Here is an 18,594-nt window from a genome sequence, read left to right as displayed (position 1 = left end):
TATATTTATAGGGAGCAATATCTCCCCTCAACCTTCTTTTAGCATTCAACATATTTGCTGCCCCCAGGCTCAGAATTTGTCTGGCAGTGGGGTGACAGGGTATCTGAATTGATAATGTGTTCTTGTTCTGACCCACTCCATCTATCCTTTACATCTTTGGCTGGCAGCAGACAAAAAAGGTGCGAAATGATTGTCTGCCCTTGCTTTCACGGGGGGAGGGAGGGTGGGAACGGGGTCCTGACGATATGTACCCAGAACCACCCGCGACAATGTTTTAGCCCCATCAGGCATTGGGATATCAACCCAGAATTCCAATGGGCAGCGGAGACTGCGGGAACTGTGGGATAGCTACCCACAGTGCAACGCTCCAGAAGTTGACGCTTGCCTCGGTACTGTGGAAGCGCTCCGCCGAGTTAATGCACTTAATGCACTTAGAGCATTTTCTGTGGGGAGACACACACTCGAATATATAAAACCGATTTCAAAAAAACCGACTTCTATAAATTCGACCTAATTTCGTAGTGTAGACATACCCTGAGGCTCCTGCCTGCCTCCTTTGTGTACCCCTTGGTCAGTCTCAGCAAATAGCATTCTCTGCCCTTCTGCAGCAGAACCACAGGTGTTCTCTTGGTTCAGGGCCCTTCCAGTGATTTGGAGTGCATGTGAGCATGTATATGTGCACGGATGCATGTGTACAGGGGGATCCACTAACAATCACAGCAGGCTTTGCAGTTGGAAGAAGTAGCATCAGCATCCAAGAGCAACATCATGGGTAAACTATGGAGAGATGCAGTTTACATTTAAATAATGCGTCCAGAACTTAAAATTCTTTCTGTAAATGCGGGGGGAGAGTTAGTTCCAGGGAAATTGTTTTTTTGCCGTACAGTACAGTACTATAGTCGGGAGGGTCCCCCGCCTTACCCCACACAGGCACAGCCCACTGGCACTGGAGACAGTGAGGCAGGCAAGGAGCCTGAGGATGCTGTAGGCTAGGAGAAGCACGTTGCGCAGCGGCAGCTTCCCCTCCTCTGCAAGCACCAGGGGCGGGGGGCTCAACCCTCGGCCTGCTCACTCCACCCCTTCCCCCAAACCCCCACCCTTAACCCATCTCTTCTTCCCCCCTTCTCCCCCTTTACTCTGCACGCCGTGTCCTCACTCCTCCCCCTCCCTCCTGCCCACGGCAATCAGCTGGCTTGCAACGTTCAGGGGGCAGGAAGGTGGGGGGAGGAGCAAGGACTTGGTGCGTAGGCTCCCCCTGCCTCCCGAACACCGCAAACCAGCTGATTGTCATGGGGAGGGAGGGGGAGCCTGCACGCTGTGTCCTCGCTCCTCCCCCCTCCCTCCAGAACGCCACAAGCCAGCTGATGGCCGTGGGCAGGAGGCGGTGGGAGATGGGGGAAGGCGCTGATCCGCAGGGTCTGCCAACAGATGGGAGGTGCTGTGCGGAGGGGCGGGGGTTTAGGGGAGCTGATGGGGGGCTGCCAGCTGTGGACAAAGCAGGCAGCCAAATGACGTTATAGCAAAGCATTGCACAACTTTAAATGGAGCGTGTTTTGTAATTGAGCAGGAACGTAAGATCAAAACAACATTAAGCAAGAGGATGTTAAGAGGGAAGTTACTGTATACATAATATATGAATGCTTATATGCATCACTTGATGGTTTAAATGCAGCCACCTCTGGTGTATACCATGATTGTTCTTTGACAATGCCTGGCCCTATTACACAGCATATTAAAGCATACCTTAGTCTCTCAGGACAGTGTCAGGAGCCCATAGAGTTTAGGGTCTCTGAGCCTATTTCCAAAGCTCATTGAAGTCAGTTGAGAGACTCCCATTACCTTCGGTGGGCTTCGGGTCAGGCTTTCTGTGGGAGATCACCTTGAGTGAAAACCCTACATTTTTATTACTAGCTGTCCCTCAGGCACTGAAAAATCTACTTTAAGACCCCTGCCTGGTTTTCTTATTAAAATGGTTTCCTTAAAATAGATGACCTGGTAGGTTGTTTTCTTCCTTTACAAGGGCTATTTAACTAAATGCTTCAAAGATAGTTAATGCCTTTTTATGAGAACAACAAAATGTTGTACAGCTACTCAAAGCCTACTCCTAAAGGTGAACTGAAAGAAACTAAGGAGAAAAGTAAATTTCTTGTCTCTTAATTTGCTTTATTTTAGTAGCTTTTCCTGTCAGAATTTTTAAATTCCAGTGTTTTTGTACAAGTTTGAAGGTAAAGTGCTTTCTTTGGAAAAAATTAACCCAACAGATGTTAAAGGGGAATAGATTATTAATTGAAGATATTGTAGTTCTGTTTATCTCCCTGGAGTGACTTCTGTTAGCTTGTATCAGTGAGGAAATTCTATAACATGGTTACACTTGTGTGGTTAAAAATACATGTTAGTGCTGTAGGTTTGTTTTGAGGCTGTTCTCCAGGTCCTTCTGCTTGCTGTGGTTCTTGCACTTTACACCCAAGCATATGATGCTGGTCACTGTTAGAGACAGGATACTGCATTAGATGGAACTTGGGACGGATCCAGTCTGCCAGTTCCTACATTCCTGTGTTCCCATGCGTGAAGAGACACTAAAATGAGCAGTGGTAGATACATGCTGAGAGAAACATCAAGTTTTCTTTTCATGTGCTCTTTGAGAAGCTTGTGTTTATTTGTTAGCAGATACTTTTTGCTGAATCAGGTACTTAGGGTACAATTCACAGAGCCAGATACAGGTTTTATTAAAATGGACTTGTATTCTTCTAAGTGTGGCAGCTCTCTAGAAATTAGAGGATTATAATTAAATCAGGCCCTCCTTGAACAACCTCAAATACGATGGCATTCATAGATTCATAGATACGAAGGTCAGAAGGGACCATTATGATCCTCTAGTCCGACCTCCTGCACAACACAGGCCACAGAATCTCACCCACCCACGCATGCAAAAAACCTCTCACCTATGTCTGAACTATTGAAGTCCTCAAATCGTGGTTTAAAGACTTCAAGGAGCAGAGAATCCTCCAGCAAGTGATCTGTGCCCCATGCTACAGAGGAAGACGAAAAATCTCCAGGGCCTCTTCCGATCTGCCCTGGAGGAAAATTCCTTCCCGATACCAAATATGGCCATCAGCTAAACCCTGAGTATATGGGCAAGATTCACCAGCCAGATACTACAGAAAATTCTTTCCTGGGTAACTCAGATCCCACCCCATCTAACATCCCATCACAGGCCATTAGACCTATTTACCATGAATATTTAAAGATCAATTAATTACCAAAATCATGTTATCCCATCATACCATCTCCTCCATAAACTTATCGAGTTTAATCTTAAAGCCAGATAGATCTTTTGCCCCCACTGCTTCCCTTGGAAGGCTATTCCAAAACTTCACTCCTCTGATGGTTAGAAACCTTCGTCTAATTTCAAGTCTAAACCTCCCAATGACCAGTTTATATCCATTTGTTCTTGTGTCCACATTGGTATTGAGCTTAAAAAATTCCTCTCCCTCTCCGGTATTTATCCCTCTGATATATTTATAGGGAGCAATATCTCCCCTCAACCTTCTTTTAGCATTCAACATATTTGCTGCCCCCAGGCTCAGAATTTGTCTGGCAGTGGGGTGACAGGGTATCTGAATTGATAATGTGGGGGCATAGGGTGATCCATCTCCTGCCCTCGTTGGGATACATAGATACCCCTGCAGGACTGAACCATATGGAGCATCCATTAAAGCAAATCAAAAATGTGAACAGATGAAAACATGATACACCTGTTTCAGGGAGCTGCGTCATGGGATAGATTCAAGGCCTGTAGCGCTGTCAAAGTATGCTGCATGTATGGTGACAGTGCACCATGCACTTGAATCGGGATGGCTAATGTGGAAGCTCTGAGCTATTGTGGCTTGAACTGGCAGAAGTACAAGTCTGTAGTATAGACAGGATATATAAGGGAAGTGTCCCTTTTCTCCATTTGAACGCATGTGGGAAGATCCTCAACAGACAAAAATGGAACTGAGTGCTTGTCAATACTGCTTCTAGTCCTGTGGGAGTGACTGAAAACATGTCGTGCGTATCACTCAAATTCTCCTTCTCACTGTTTCCATTAACTTGATTAATTACTGTGACTTGGTTTGAAAGGTTAAATAGAGAATTCCCCAAACACCACACTGAAAATAGTGCTCTTGATCATGCAGATAAATAAAAAGAAGTTAAATTTTAAAAGTTGGCATCAAAAAGTCTATTTGAATGAAATGTCTGGTCATTTGTACACAATGTAACTTACTTTGATTTCTTCTCGTAGATGAAGAGACCAGAAGCCTGCAGTTTGAAGAGTAACCTCTGCATATTACTGCTGGGCATAGTTCGCATTTTCTTTTGGTGGTGGTTGGCAGAGCTGATGATTCATCTCATGTATATCCATGCCATATACAGTAGTTCTTCACATCTGGAAGCAGTGTCCTACTGGACTTTAGGTCAGTGTAAATATTACTTACTTTGAATATACTTGTTAATTATTTATTCATTACCTAATCAGTGCCCAAAAAATGTTTTATAGACACACAAGGCCAGAGTTTGCTTCCCCTAAAAAATTATAATTAAGACCATTTGAATATTTTGGATAAAAAGCCGGCTAGATTGTCGAGCTTAACGGGTAGTGATCAACAGCTTGAGGTCTAGTTGGCAGATGGTATCAAGCGGAGTGCCCCAGTGGTTAGTCATGGAGCCGGTTTTGTTCAACATCTTTATTAATGATCTGGAGGATGGCGTGGATTACACCCTCAGAAAGTTCATGGATGACACTAAGCTAGGGGGAGAGGTATATATGCTGGAGGGTAGGGATAGGGTCCAGACTGACCTAGACAAATTGGAGGATTGGGCCAAAAGAAATCTGATGAGGTTCAAGAAGGACAAGTGCAAAGTCCTGCACTTAGGACAGAAGAATCCCATGCATCGCTACAGGCTGGGGACCGACTGGCTAAGCAGCAGTTCTGCAGAAAAGGACCTGGGAATTACAGTGGATGAGAAGCTGGATATGAGTCAGCAGTATGCCCTTGTTGCCAAGAAGACTAACGGCATATTGGGCTGCATTAGTAGGAGCATTGCCAGCAGATCGAGGGAAGTGATTATTCGCCTCGATTCAGCACTGGTGAGGCCACATCTGGAGTATTGTGTCCAGTTTTGGGGCCCCCACTAGAGACAGGATGTGGACAAATTGGAGAGAGTCCAGTGGAGGGTAACAAAAATGATCAGGGGGCTGGGGCACATGACTTACGAGGAGAGGCTGAGGGAACTGGGGTTATTTAGTCTGCAGAAGAGAAGAGTGAGGGGGGATTTGATAGCGGCCTTCAACTACCTGAAGGGGGGTTCCAAAGAGGATGAAGCTTGGCTGTTCTCAGTGGTGGCAGATGACAGAACAAGGAGCAGTGGTCTCAAGTTGCAGTGGGGGGAGGTCTAGGTTGGATATTAGGAAACACTATTTCACTAGAAGGGTGGTGAAGCACTGGAATGGGTTTCCTAGGGAGGTGGTAGAATCTCCATCCTTAAAGGTTTTAAGGCTCGGCTTGACAAAGCCCTGGTTGGGATGATTTAGTTGGTGTTGGTCCTGCTTTGAGAAGGGGCTTGGACTTAGATGACTTCCTGAGGTCTCTTCCAACCCTAAACTTCTATGATTTTGTGATTTTTCAAATTCAAAAGTTAAAACAAATTGAAAAAATGTAGATGAAATTTTCACCCTGTTTTTATGCCAACTACAGAGCTGATTGAAATTATTTGAAGTTTTGAGGAGAAAAAGGAAAAACATAGTGAGAAATTTTTCACAATTCTTCCTTCCTACCCTGTTTTTCTCCCCTCCAATCTGTTTTACTATTCTAAAAAGACAAAATAGATCAAAAGGTTAGAGCAGGGGTCGGCAACCTTTCAGAAGTGGTGTGCCAATTCTTAGTTTATTCACTCTAATTTAAGGTTTCACATGCCAGTAATACATTTTAACCTTTTTAGAGGGTCTCTTTCTATAAGTCTTTCATATGTCACTAAATTATTGTTGTATGTGAAGTAAATAAGGTTTTTAAAATGTTTAAGAAGCTTCGTTTAAAATTAAATGAAAATGTAGAGCCCCCCAGACCGGTGGCTAGGACCCGGGCAGTGTGAGTGCCACTGAAAATCAGCTCATGGGCCACCTTTGGCACACGTGGCATAAGTTGCCCACCCCTGGGTTAGAGCAAGGGAGTCTGGAAGAAAACAAGGTGGCAGGAAGGCAATGATCTGTGTATATACTGTTTAGTTCATGATGATCACCATCATTGTGTATATATGTGTGAGAGACAGATGTTTAATATTTTAAAATAACTTTTCCGCAGCTCTTTTTCAGTTTCTTGTTCTTTCTTTTTGGTGGCTGTATGATAATTTGATTATAGATGCCTAAATATTATAATGAGTGCAGTATAAAGATGTTGATAGTAGTCACATTCAAGCTGTAGTTACGTTACATTCACAGATGCTAAGATCTTCTGCTGCTCTGTGATGTGTACCTTTGGGGAACTTCCCCCCCACCCCCCAAACTCTTTGGCTCAGTAAAGCCAGACGTGTTGCTCACTGAAGCAAAGGAGATGCCTCTCACTACCTCAGCTAGTTAGGTGACACTGCTGTAAGTACATAAGGGAAAATCTAGTTCTGTCCAGCTGAGTACGGTGGTACACAAGACCATTAATTAAGTACAGTCCTATAGCTTATTTTTGATCATCTGTGATCTGTGCTATACAGGAGGTCAGACTAGATCAGTGGTCTCCAACTTTTTAACGCCCCAAATCACTTTTTTGAATCTAAGGGCAAACCAGGATCTACCTCACTCCTTCCCCTAGGCCCCTTCCCTTCACCAAAGCCCCTCCCACTCCACCACTCTCTCCCACCCACCCTCACTCACTTTGACTGGGCTGGAGCAGGGGGTTGGGATTTGGGAGGGCATGCGGGCTGTGGGCTGTGGCCGAGGGGTTCACAGTGTGGGAGGGGACTCTGGGCTGAGTCTAGGGCAGGGGGTTGGGGTGCAGGAGGGGGTGAGGGGTACAAGCTCTAGGAGGGAGTTTGGGTGCAGGAGGGGGCTCTGGGCTTGGGCAGAGTGTTGGGGTGCTGGTGGGGGTACAGGGTGCTGTCTCTGGGAGAGGGTTGGGGTGCAGGAGGGGGTAGGGGGTGCTAACTCTGGGAGGGGGGTCCGGGCTGGGGCAGAGTGTTGGGGTGCAGGAGGGGTTCTGGGGTGCTGGCTCTGGGAGGGGGCTCAGGAATGGGGGTTTGCCCAGTGCTTTCTGGTTGGCAGCGCAGCGAGCCTAAGGCAGCCCCACACAGCTCCTGGAAGGGGCCAGCGTGCCCCTGGGAGGCAGCTGGGGGGCATGTGGCTCTGCGCAGTGCCCCTCTCTGCAAGCACCACCCTCGCAACTCTTCCGGCCAATGGGAGCTGTGGGGGTGGTGCTTGCAAGCAGGAGCAGCGCATGGAGGGAGACCTCTTTCTCCCCACCAACCCCCAGACGTGGGGCTGCGCTGGCTGCTTCCAGGAACGGCGTGGGTATGCGGTAGGCAGGGAGTTTGCCTTAGCGGCAGCCACACTACACTACCTGAGATCGCAATTGACTGGGAGATTCTCTAGGATTGACCAGTTGATTGCAGTTGACCGGTTGTTGGTGACCACTGGACTGGATGATCACAATGGTCCCTTCTGGCCTTGGAATCTATGAACCTATGAACAGAAATTCAGCCCAGCAGTTGATGTCAGTCTTTAACAGTCCTGGGCCAATAGATGGCATCTGTATTCGCAGGGAGCAAGCTGTGCTCCCTCCAGTGGAGGGCAGTGGTACATGTCCTCTCAAAGCTAGTTTGGTGTACATGACAGAAAGATAAGAGGTTTTCCTCCAAGCTTTTTTCCCCTCCCCTAACTCCATCAGCATTTGTAAAGGAGATTCTGAATTAGCATTTTCTGTTCCAAACAAGAGTTCTTCAGTCAATTAAATCCAGTAGCTGCTGACGTCTTCTATATTCAGAGGGTAGAAGCTTTGCAGTGTTAAGTGATGGAACATGTTAAATCAAATGCTGACCAGTTAATAGATGCAAGAGTCCAAGTTTAAGGGACAACTATTCAAGAAGTGTGTGTGTGTGTGTGTGTGTGTGTGTGTAAATTTTCAACAGTATTAAAACAGTAAATAAAAAAATTACTATTTGAGGAGCAGCTTAGGATGCTGATATATTCATTTGATGCAATCAGTATCACATTTCAATAACTAAAACTCATTTAGAGCTGGTGATTAGAAAATGCTTAAAATATAAGTTCAGGTGATGAAAGTCTATTTCAAAGCAAGTCTGTACTGTAAAACTTCCCTAGTCTGATTAAAATATGATAATCTGAACTTAAATAATAGTCCTTTGGAGAGCCTATTTTTAGAAGAGGTGTGATTAATGGGGGATGGGACACTCGGACAGAGGGATTACAAGTGACAGTGTAGTTAATGAAGATGGGTAGTTAAACAGTAGGGTTCAGTTAAGTTTTCAAGGCGATGAAAAAATGTGACATTTTTACAGGTACATTCAAGTGCTTCAGTTCTGTCCAGTTCTGACAATCTGAGGCTATTTGTTTATCACAATAATTGTGCTTCATCTCTCATTAAAGTCAAATCACATTAACAGATTTAAGACACAGGAAATTTTAGGCTTAAATTCCACGACTGTCCTTGTAAATAGTATTTAGTAGATCTGTTTTCCTCTGATCCTTTCTTAGTTATACAGAGCTTTACATACCCTTTAATGTTCCTTGTACAGACCCAAATAATACCTTTATCTCAGGTTCCATAGTATTGAAACTGCGTACATGAAAGAGGGACTGAGGAAATAGACGGTTGATACTAAAGCAGTGGTTTTCAACCTTTTTTTCATTTGTGGACCCCTAAAAAATTTTGAATGGAGGTGTGGACCCCTTTGGGACCACAGGTTGAAAACCACTGTACTAAAGGATTAACCACATGGGATATTAAGGTTCCTGTGCCACTGTTTTCTTTTGTGTCCCATTTTTTATTAATATCCATTTAGCTCTTGGCAGATTGAAAGCTGTGTGTATCATCTTGTGTATATTAGGTGTTGCATCACTGCCCCCAGTAACTTGTAAACTTCATAGCGAAGTGTGACGTAGTATTGTAATAACCTGTAATTAGGTCATGTAATGGAAATATGTAGAACTTGTGGATGTTACAATTGCCCTTCCAATTTTTCTTGAATATTTTGGAGTGATATACAATGAAACCCGTCAATGTGGATAAAAGCAGCATCTCAAAACTTGAGCAAAGGGTAACTCGGTAAATCTTGGGGACGCTTTGCCATGGTCAAAAGTATGCGTAAGAGGAGCATAATCAGAATAGCTTTTTGGTCATAAAAAGGTTCAGTATAACGTCCCTGCAAGGTACAGCTATAAGCATATAAAATGTTTATATAGTAACAGTGTTAATTTAAAAATGTCAAAGCATTTAAAAATATGAACCATTTTCTGCTGTGTCACAGATGTACTGTAAATGAAACACTGTAGTTTGGGTTTTTTAAAAATGAAAGCTAACAAAAGAGCAGCACAGAAATGTTAACATTACCTGGAGTACATTGTCCATTATTCACTGTCATTATTCACTCCCTCACACATACATAGAACTAAGAAATAAAATAGCGCCTAGGGCGAGCAGGTATCAATCATCAAGATAAATATTGTCTCCTTTGTAGCAGGAAACTAGCCAAGTGAGTTTCTCTAAATAATGCACAGAAAGGTATGTGACTGTTCTAGATACCTGCACACTGATAGTATGTTGTGAAGCCCAAAGCTAAAGGTTCAAATGCCATCCAACACCAAGAAGTGTTTACACTTCAGTGTTAATGAATTTATTGAAAAGTGCTTTTGCTTTTAAAATCTGCTGATTTGTTGGCTGAGTCCTCATGTATGACTCAAACAGGTATGTGCTTAGGTGGAAACTTCAGCAGAGCTTATTTCTCCTCTCTCACTGCTCTTGGTTATAAATCAGCGTCCACCCTCGCTGTATTACTGTCACATTACATCTTCCTGGGATTAAGCCACCTCATTCCTTCTGGATTCACTTGCAGCTCCACAGCCTTAGCCATTTCTCTCCTCTCTCATACCTGTCTTCATGAAAGCCAACACTGACCTCATCTCTTCATACGCTGAGCTAACCTAACCTGTCTATATGGTTATGTCTACATTGCCAAAAAAAATGGAGTTACATCAGCAAGTCTCAGCCTGGGTCAGCTGACTCTGGCTTGCTGGGCTCATATTACGGCGGTTAAAAAATAGCAGTGTAGACATTCGGACTCAGGCTGGAGCCAAGACTATGAAACCAGAGGAGTAGAGCCCTGTGTGGATACAGAATTTGTCTGTGGATACAAGGTGGATATCCATGGAGCTGCGGGGCTCTACCAGAAACTGCAGCGGTGAAAGCAGCAGCATGTTGGGCTGCCGGTCACAGGAGCCAGCACCCTGCATGGGCAGCTCCTCCGGCTTGGCTGTATCGCTCCCAGCTCTGCCCATTGGGGTGGGCACCAGGCTGACCGGCAGCTGCCCCAGGTTGCACTAGTGTGTGCAAGCAGCTCGCATGCTCCCGGACAGGATACTCAGACCGCTGCGTGGAAGGGACTCCTGTCTGGGAGCATGCGAGCCGCTTGCACACACTAGTCCGACTGGGGACAGCCACCTGTGAGCCAGCTGCCCACCCCAGTGGGTGGGGCTGGAGGTGAGACAGCCACGCCGGAGGAGCTGCCCCGGTGGGGTGTTGGCTTTTGTGAGTGTTGGCCCCACCATGCTGCTGTTTTTGCCACTGTGGTTCCTGGTAGAGCCTGGTAGAGCTCCGTGGATAGCTGGATCTGTGGATATACATTTTGTATCCATGCAGGGCTCTACCGGTGAAGGGGGTGGGTCTCAGAGCCGAAGGCCAAAGGTCTATGCTGCTCTTTTTAGCCCCGTTGCACGAGCTCCATGAGCCCAAGATTGTTGATCCAGGGTCTGAGAATCACTGCTGCGAGTCGTTTTTTTGCAGGGTAGACACACCCTCTGTGGGACTTCTAGAATATTAATCATTAGAAGATCTAAGGGTTTCAAACTGTGTTGTAGCCTTGCTTGACCTTTCACTTGCTAGATACCTTCCAGTTTCCAGCCTCTCTTTCCTCAGCAAGGTACTGGACAAAATAGTCTTTTCTTATGTCTATGACCCAATTTTTCCAGCTCATCTCCCTAAAATGTGAGCATAGCCAATAGAAAGGAGCATAAACTACAGCAGTCAATATGTAATAAGGGAATTAGCAGGGCTGCGATGGAATTTGAAGGGGATTAAACCAAGTAACAATACATACTTGAAGTATATCAGACACAGGAAGCTGGCAAGAGAGTCTACAAGAGGATATAGCAAAAATAGTGGAAAGGTGAAAAATGGGTGTCAAGAATGTTTACAGAGATGGAAGAACTTCCCTATGCAGAGAGAGAGAAAGAGAGAAAATATTGGAAGAGTTTAGTTTAGAGGGGAGATGAATAAGAAGTGACATGATAAAGTTACACAAAAATAATGAAGGCTTCAGAGAAGGTATTTTCCCTTTCTTATAATGAAAGTATAAGGGATCATTGAAACTGAAAGGCAGCAAATTTATAAATGGAAAAAGGAAAGTTTTTCACACAATGCACGATTAGCCTGTGGAGCTCATTGCCACAAGATATCATAAAGGCCAAGAGCTTAGTAAGATTTTTTAAAAAGATAGGACATTTTTATGACTAATTAGAACACGCAGAATTGCACATTAGTGAGGATTTGAGAGAAACCCCAAAAGTCTGGAAGTGATATTAAATCGTCATGCTTCAGGGCATAAGCCAAACGCTAACTAATGAGTGTTAAGAAGAAACTTTCCTTAGGGGCAGATTATTTCATAACAGCCTATTGCAGCGTTTCCCACACGTGTGTCTGACGCATCTGGTGACTGGATGGAGCAGTGGTCTAAACTGGTATGGTAGTTCTGATGTTTCCAGAGCACTTTGCTCACTGTTTCTTTGCATAAAATTGTTCAGCTGTCTGGAGCTGCATATTGCAAAATAATAAACTCAGAGAAAAGTATATCAGTGCAGTGTATATCAGTTAATAAAGCCTGCCTATGGGATGAACAATGATACACAGAAAGTCTCTTGAATTGATATTGTTATTTAAATACAAGTGCTGTGGAGTATTTATTTAGCCCTGAAATCTCTGTTGAAATTACTGTTGCTTGCAATTATATTTGTGACTCTCAAACTTTAGGTTAAATACATTGATGGTAATAATACTGGAAAATGTGTATAGATGATTAAAGTAAATAACCTGTCTGTTCGTTCTTTCCATTCCCTCACTGTTTTCCTGTATTACTCTTCCACCGACACTTCCTAATTTATGTCTGGTCATCTATTTATGGACATAAATGTTCCTGGCAGCCACTGTAGCTCTGAGCAGTAATGCAGTGATCCTTATGGATCAGTGAGCTATTGAAATAGTATGATCAGCAACTTCCTTTGAGATTTAGCAAATTACCTTCACAGTGCATCAAATCTTTAAGTAGGAAAGCAAGTGCCATTCTGCATTCTTCTTTGGATTTTGTGCATTTAAAGGCAAGATTATTGGAGGGCTGCCCTAATTGGGCAGCAGCATTTTGAGCTTTTCACATTGATTATTTTTAGGGAACCTTATCTGTTATAACTGGAAAGCAGAAATTCATTCTTTAGGCTCCTTAACCAAATTGCACAAAATCTATGCCTGTTTTGTTATATTTTCCCTTATTTGTATTAATTTTAATTAATTATCTGGATTTAAATACAACAATATAAAAGAATGCTCACTGGGGGATTCATGTGTCTTTGCCATTAACTAAAAATACAATTCAAAAATCATTATGAAACCCAACTCAGCAGCACTTGTCCTTTCCCTATTCCTTCCAGCAGTCAGTACACACATCAGAATCTCCTGCACCGTGTGCTCTTTCCCATACATAAATCCCACTTGCTGTAGCTCTGTAATGTCAGCTCAAACAGATGTCTGGAAGGCCAATCAGCTTGGGCTGTTTTAAACTGGGGAGTGGAAGGGGAGTGAATTTCAAAGTGAGAGTTCTTCCCACAGAATGTGCTGCCATTAGCCCCTTTTCTTTGATACAAGAGGGACTCCAGCACAGGTACCTCTGTTGATCTCACCTGCAGCAGTATGTCTCAGGGAGGAAAGTCCCAGGGCCAAAAAAACACCTCTACTCCTGCAGCCAGTTCAGATACTGGAGAACTAATGCCATGTGATCACAATGAGATATTCTATTTAACAAGCTAGCTACCTCACGCTGCTTTGAATGCATGTCGGGAGCACAGTTACCAACTTTCATGCGGTAAATAAGCACCCTGACTTTCACAATAAGCCAAAAATCAAGCTAATCCCATTTCAAAACAAGGCCAAAACAAGCCAATCCCTAAGAACCCCAACACTCTATGTGACTAGATCCCCCCATGTGTACAGTCTGGGAATGTGGTTGGCCTGCTGTGCACCCCTGACTCTCTCCCCCCCCTTACTCCTGCTTGCTGGGAGCTGATTTAAAAAAAAAAAAAAAAAAGCTACAAGCCAAACAAGCACAAGCTACAAGCCAAACAAATTACAAGCCAAAAACTAGCCAACAAGCCAAAAACAAGCCCAATTTCTGCGTTTTTTTTCTGCGGGTTTGGCATGTCTGGTCAGGAGTAGCCCCACATAGAACACATTATTATATTCCAGTCTAGAGGTGGCAAAGCACAAACCATGGGGGCAAACTGCACGTCCAAGGGGAAATGTCGCACCCTCCTGGACAGAGGTTGTTTGAGAGCAGCTGAGACTTTAATCAGATCTCTGTGCTGATAACTTTGGTTATAAACCAGGTTCAAACACTCTCAACTGAGGGGTATGACTTAGCCTCTGTGAAGTCCTCCAGATAATTACCCCAGTACACCATAATGACCTCAGTCTTCTCCAGATTGTGTCTCCGCAATCTTGCTCCCATCGATACCCCGGTCTTGCTCAGATGCTGGGAAAGACGCTTTGCTGCACTCTTTGGGCTGGGTGAGAAAGAGCAATGAATCTGGTTGCCATCTGTGAATGTCACACTGAAAACTCTTTGGCCTGTATCTCCTCATTGACTCTCCTAATGGCTTTGCATAGCATACACATAGAATGAGAGGGGTGGCGGAGGAGAACCTTATGTGATCACATGTGAGAGTTCTCTCAGGAGAAGAGCTATTGTGTGTGGCCTCCAGGGACCATAGGTGTGCCAACAACACCCTCATGATCCATTGTGCTGAAGGAAGCTCAGAAAGCTAACCAGCTCATCACTCTCTTAATATGGTATAACCTCTCATAGCCCAAGAGACCCACACCTATTATCCCCATAGTAACCCTTGCCTCCAGTTCCTCCCCAGTAACATCAGTGAGTAGAAAAAAAAACACTGCTGAGCCAAAGAGAGATTATAGTCCTCCTCAAAGGGTCTGGACCCCATTGTGGTGCAATTCGAGAGGGGGAGAGTGGATCTGTGATCTCCTGGTGGCTGTCAGCCAAAGATTTTCATGATGCTTCACTAGACATAACAAAAAATCTCTGCTCTTGAGGAGCTTGTATAAAACACATACAGGTGCTGCAGTAATTCAGAGAGCAATGTTGCATGTTGTTGTTAGCATATATAGTTCCTGTGGAGCAGTTGGGGTTTTAGAAAATATCTGAGTGGAGAGAGGAAGAACATTTGGAGAGTAAGAAATCTGACCCAGGTTTATGGGGTGGTGTAGAAGAAGGCATGGAGGTGGGATTGAGTGAGACAAACAAAGAGGGCAGGAGGGGATGGGATAAATAATAACCTGACGAGTGTTTTTAATTAAGTATATTCAGCAAAGTAACTCGATAGGTTTAAAGGCAGCATGTGTTTGTTGTAGAGCAACCCTGGTTTTTAAACGGAGCTAAGGATTTTTTGTGTGTGTTTGTGGAGGAAATAATAGAAAAAGCCAGAAGGTGGTAGTAAGCACTGTGGATTTTCCCATGATACATGCCACAGACAGGGATCTCTAGATTACAATACTTGGAGTAGTATAAAACATAAAATAAGTAGCACTAAGGGGCCATATCAGTTGTCTTTTAAAAGGTACAGAAATGTTTGTTTACTTGACACACTAGGCTCCCGTAGCTGGTACAGCCATTCTTGTTTTTGAACTTGTGGTTTCAACCTTAGCTTGATTTGGACTTTGCCTTTTGATCCAGACCCAGAAATCTGACTTGGACTCTGACCCCTTGGTATCGACTCTGTCCTGGAACCTGACCACAAACTCCTCCTCTACTCACAGCCTCATGTTTGACCCTGCTCTGATCCTTGGTCCCAACTGCCCTTGTTAGGATCCTGACAAGATGTACCCTAAGGTACAATCTGGACTGTTGAACAGTTGGGTCCCTTCAATTCTCCAATCTGGAGTGCCTTTTATACTGCTTTGCTGTGAAAACAACCACTCCAGTCCAATTCACACACAGCCTGTAGCGTGCAAAATCACTCCCAGCTGAATGACATGAATGTTATGGCCAGCCACTCATGAGTTGCATACAGGGCAACACCAGTAAACTCCCAGTCCCAGACCTTCCCCCAGAAATGTGCGTCTTGTACTGCCCAGCTCTCCACTTGACAATGCAAGCTCATATAAGGTCCATCATTTCATCAGTGCAAAATGATATGCACAAACCTTGTTATCTCAAGTGGAGGTTCCCAGCGTTTCAATCCAAACACACACTGGTTTAGATAAAACAATAAAACAAGTTTATTAACTACAGAAAGATAGGATTTAAAGTGATTACAAGTAATGAGGCAGAAAAGTTAGAATTGGTTACAAAGAAAATAAAAGATAAAATGCAGATTCATATCTAACTTAAAGCTAAATGGATTCAAAGCAAAGATTTTTCTCACCATATGCTCGTTACAATCTTTACTAGTTGGAACCCTCCAGGCCGGGATCTCTCCCCCAGTTCAGTGTTTCTTCAGGTGTTGCTGTTGTAAGCATAAAGGTAAGAGTAGAGACGTAATTTGTGTTGTATGTGGTCTCTATTCTTATACCATTCTCCCCTCTTTGAGGATGATCTCCAGTTGGGGTATAGTGCTGTAGCTATGCTGCTATAGTCCCTGTCTAGGTAGGAGAAACTAATATTGGCTTCTGCTGTTCTGATGAAATGGGCATGACTGCTGCTCTTCACTAGTACATTCATGTGTGTTTTACTTATCTAATTCTAAAACCTCAGGGTTATAAAGTGTCGATTTCTGTATAGTTGCACTACTCCACCTTTAGCCTTATAGATTTTTATATTTAAAAGGATAGGTACATACAATGGTGACTCAATACTTCTCCCTTTCCAGCTCATCTGATAAAAGCTTGACATCAGTCTCACAAACTACAGGAGGTAGCAATAGCCAAAATTCAACTGAAAAATGGCAGGGAGGGGATACAGATTCTGGAAAGAGCCATGATATAATTTTTAAACAGTTCTATTTCAGCTAACTTGATTACGTTTGTGTGTATGTGTATATTCAATGTACGTATGCATCACCCACTGATGAGTATGTGCTCCAGGTTCTCCCCCTGTTCCTGATCCACAGAGGAAATGAGTTGTTACAGTTCTGAGCTATGGAGACATGGCTCTTTAACTCAAGTTGTAACAACTCAGACTTTTGACCCTGCAGGTCCCTGGTTCAATCCCTTGTGCATCTACAGAAATGGTTGCCATTATATACATGTGTGCGTGCATACACAATAGATACATACAATTTGAAAACATTTTTTGCATTTTATGGGCCACTTTACATCAGCTGTGGGTGTAACCCACTAGTCTTTACTCAGTACCATCTTTTCTAGTGAAGACTGTACAGTTGACAGTTTTAATTTATTGTCATTGCTATACTTATTAAATAGGCTTCCTGACTAGATTTTTCCCTTGTACATAACAAGTGTGAGTTCTTTATATAAAAATAATGTAGAATGACATCAATACAAGAGGTTAATGATGACATTTTATCTGAAAGTTGGTTTATTACAAATAGGATTTTTTGGATGCCTTAAAGAGTGAAACCTCACATACGTACATAATAAAAAAAGTGAAGTCTACATAATGCTCTGTGTAAACCAGATGGTAGAGTATTGTGTCTGGTGTCTTATGATTCTCTTTCTAATAACCTCATGAACAGGAAAGGAATTTTTGAGTGCATTCTTAAGAAGCACACAGTGTTTTGCTATTGAAATGGTGGTGTCTGTGCATCCATCTAAATGGTAATGAAATGCTAACAAAGTAATCTGTTTGCTTGTTTTTTTTTTTTTTCATCCTGCAAGATGATGAGGAGAATGTGATAAAATATTTGGCATCTGATGTCTGTTTTGAAAACTGGAAATACAAACATAAACCAGGAAGCTTAATGAGATTTTCTTCTCTAAAACATTGAGCAGTTCACTGCTTTATAAAAAGAAACAAGAAAAAGCTGAATTCTTATAAGGCCTCTTGCAGGATCTTGCAGATATTGGTAGTTAACCCAGTTTTATTACAAAGCACAAATACCCTGTATTTATTTTTTTTACTCACATGTTAACTGTTGGTTATTTAGGGCTCAATCCTGCAAATATTTAAAGAATGTTTTTGCCATCCAAATGTAATGGGATGACTCAGGGCAGGTAGGTTTAGGGCATGTTTATACTTGAAAGGAGTTTCAGATTTTGTTTATTTTTGTTTTGTGATCTGCAACAACTGTGGTGTGAACCTCCACCCCACCTTCCTATCCAGAGTTAAGCCACTTCTCTTTGGGATCATTGTGTCCACATGGTGCTGCTTTGTTTCAAAACAAGTGCTCAGCATTCTGGGAAGACATCTTATGGTGCAATGAACCTCTGCTAGGCTCTATCCTTTTTGAGATTTTTCTCTGTGGGGAAACTTGTCAGAAATTCTGGGACTTAGGGTCAAACTAAATAAATCCCATGATCACTTTCCTTTCACCCCACCAATAAACTTGTTTTCATGAGCCAGTGCCATTTTCAAAGAGCAGTCAAGCAGCATGGAGGAAACACAGAGTGCTGCGGTTTTCCTGGTGTTTATTATGAACAGGCTCATACCCCATGCAGGCCCTGAAGGGGGTTAATGTGCCTGAGAGGCCAATTATGTTATCTGGCTGCACCTGGCGGGAGAGCCAAGCTTAACTGAGTATGAAGCCCAGCTGGGCAGGAGCAGACCGGTGAGTGTAAAGCCAGGAGAGCAGGAAGCTGCAAGGAGAATGTCTGCAATCATTCTTTAGAAGCATAAAACCCAAAAGGAGAATAAGTCATGGAAGAACGGTTAACCCCAGAGGAGTTGTGGGGAAAGAAAGCCTGAGAAGACAGAGTAGGAAGAAGCCCAAGGAAACTGCAGTAAGAAAGGGGACTGTGTAGACCTTGGCTGCTCATTATTAGGTCCCCGGGCTGGAACCCATTGTAGAGGGCAGGTCTGAGTTTCCCTAGTAGTCACTGAGAAATGGCACAGGATTGTTGGAGCTGCCAGCTGGTCTGGAAGAACCAGAGTAGAGAG

The 18,594-nt window shown here is 43.5% G+C and overlaps 1 protein-coding gene across 3 annotated transcripts in view; it reads left to right on the top strand.

Annotated features, from left to right (window-relative positions):
- Positions 1 to 18,594, top strand: part of HHAT (hedgehog acyltransferase) — a 333,978-nt gene that overhangs the window by 44,650 nt on the left and 270,734 nt on the right. For 2 of the 3 annotated variants that reach the window (XM_084624183.1, XM_084624184.1), the window contains exon 7: positions 4,286 to 4,457. In XM_084624183.1, coding sequence (XP_084480309.1) covers positions 4,286 to 4,457 — 172 coding nt within the window. Of the gene's footprint in view, positions 1 to 4,285; positions 4,458 to 15,990; positions 16,063 to 18,594 lie in introns of all 3 variants that reach the window. The other variant, XM_084624182.1, reaches the window with a different exon arrangement.

Source organism: Lepidochelys olivacea, assembly GCF_965140295.1.
Source record: "Lepidochelys olivacea isolate rLepOli2 genome assembly, chromosome: 3".
NCBI lineage: Eukaryota > Metazoa > Chordata > Testudines > Cheloniidae > Lepidochelys > Lepidochelys olivacea.
Note: the sequence above shows the minus strand (reverse complement) of the source record. Positions and strands in the feature narration are given on the sequence as shown.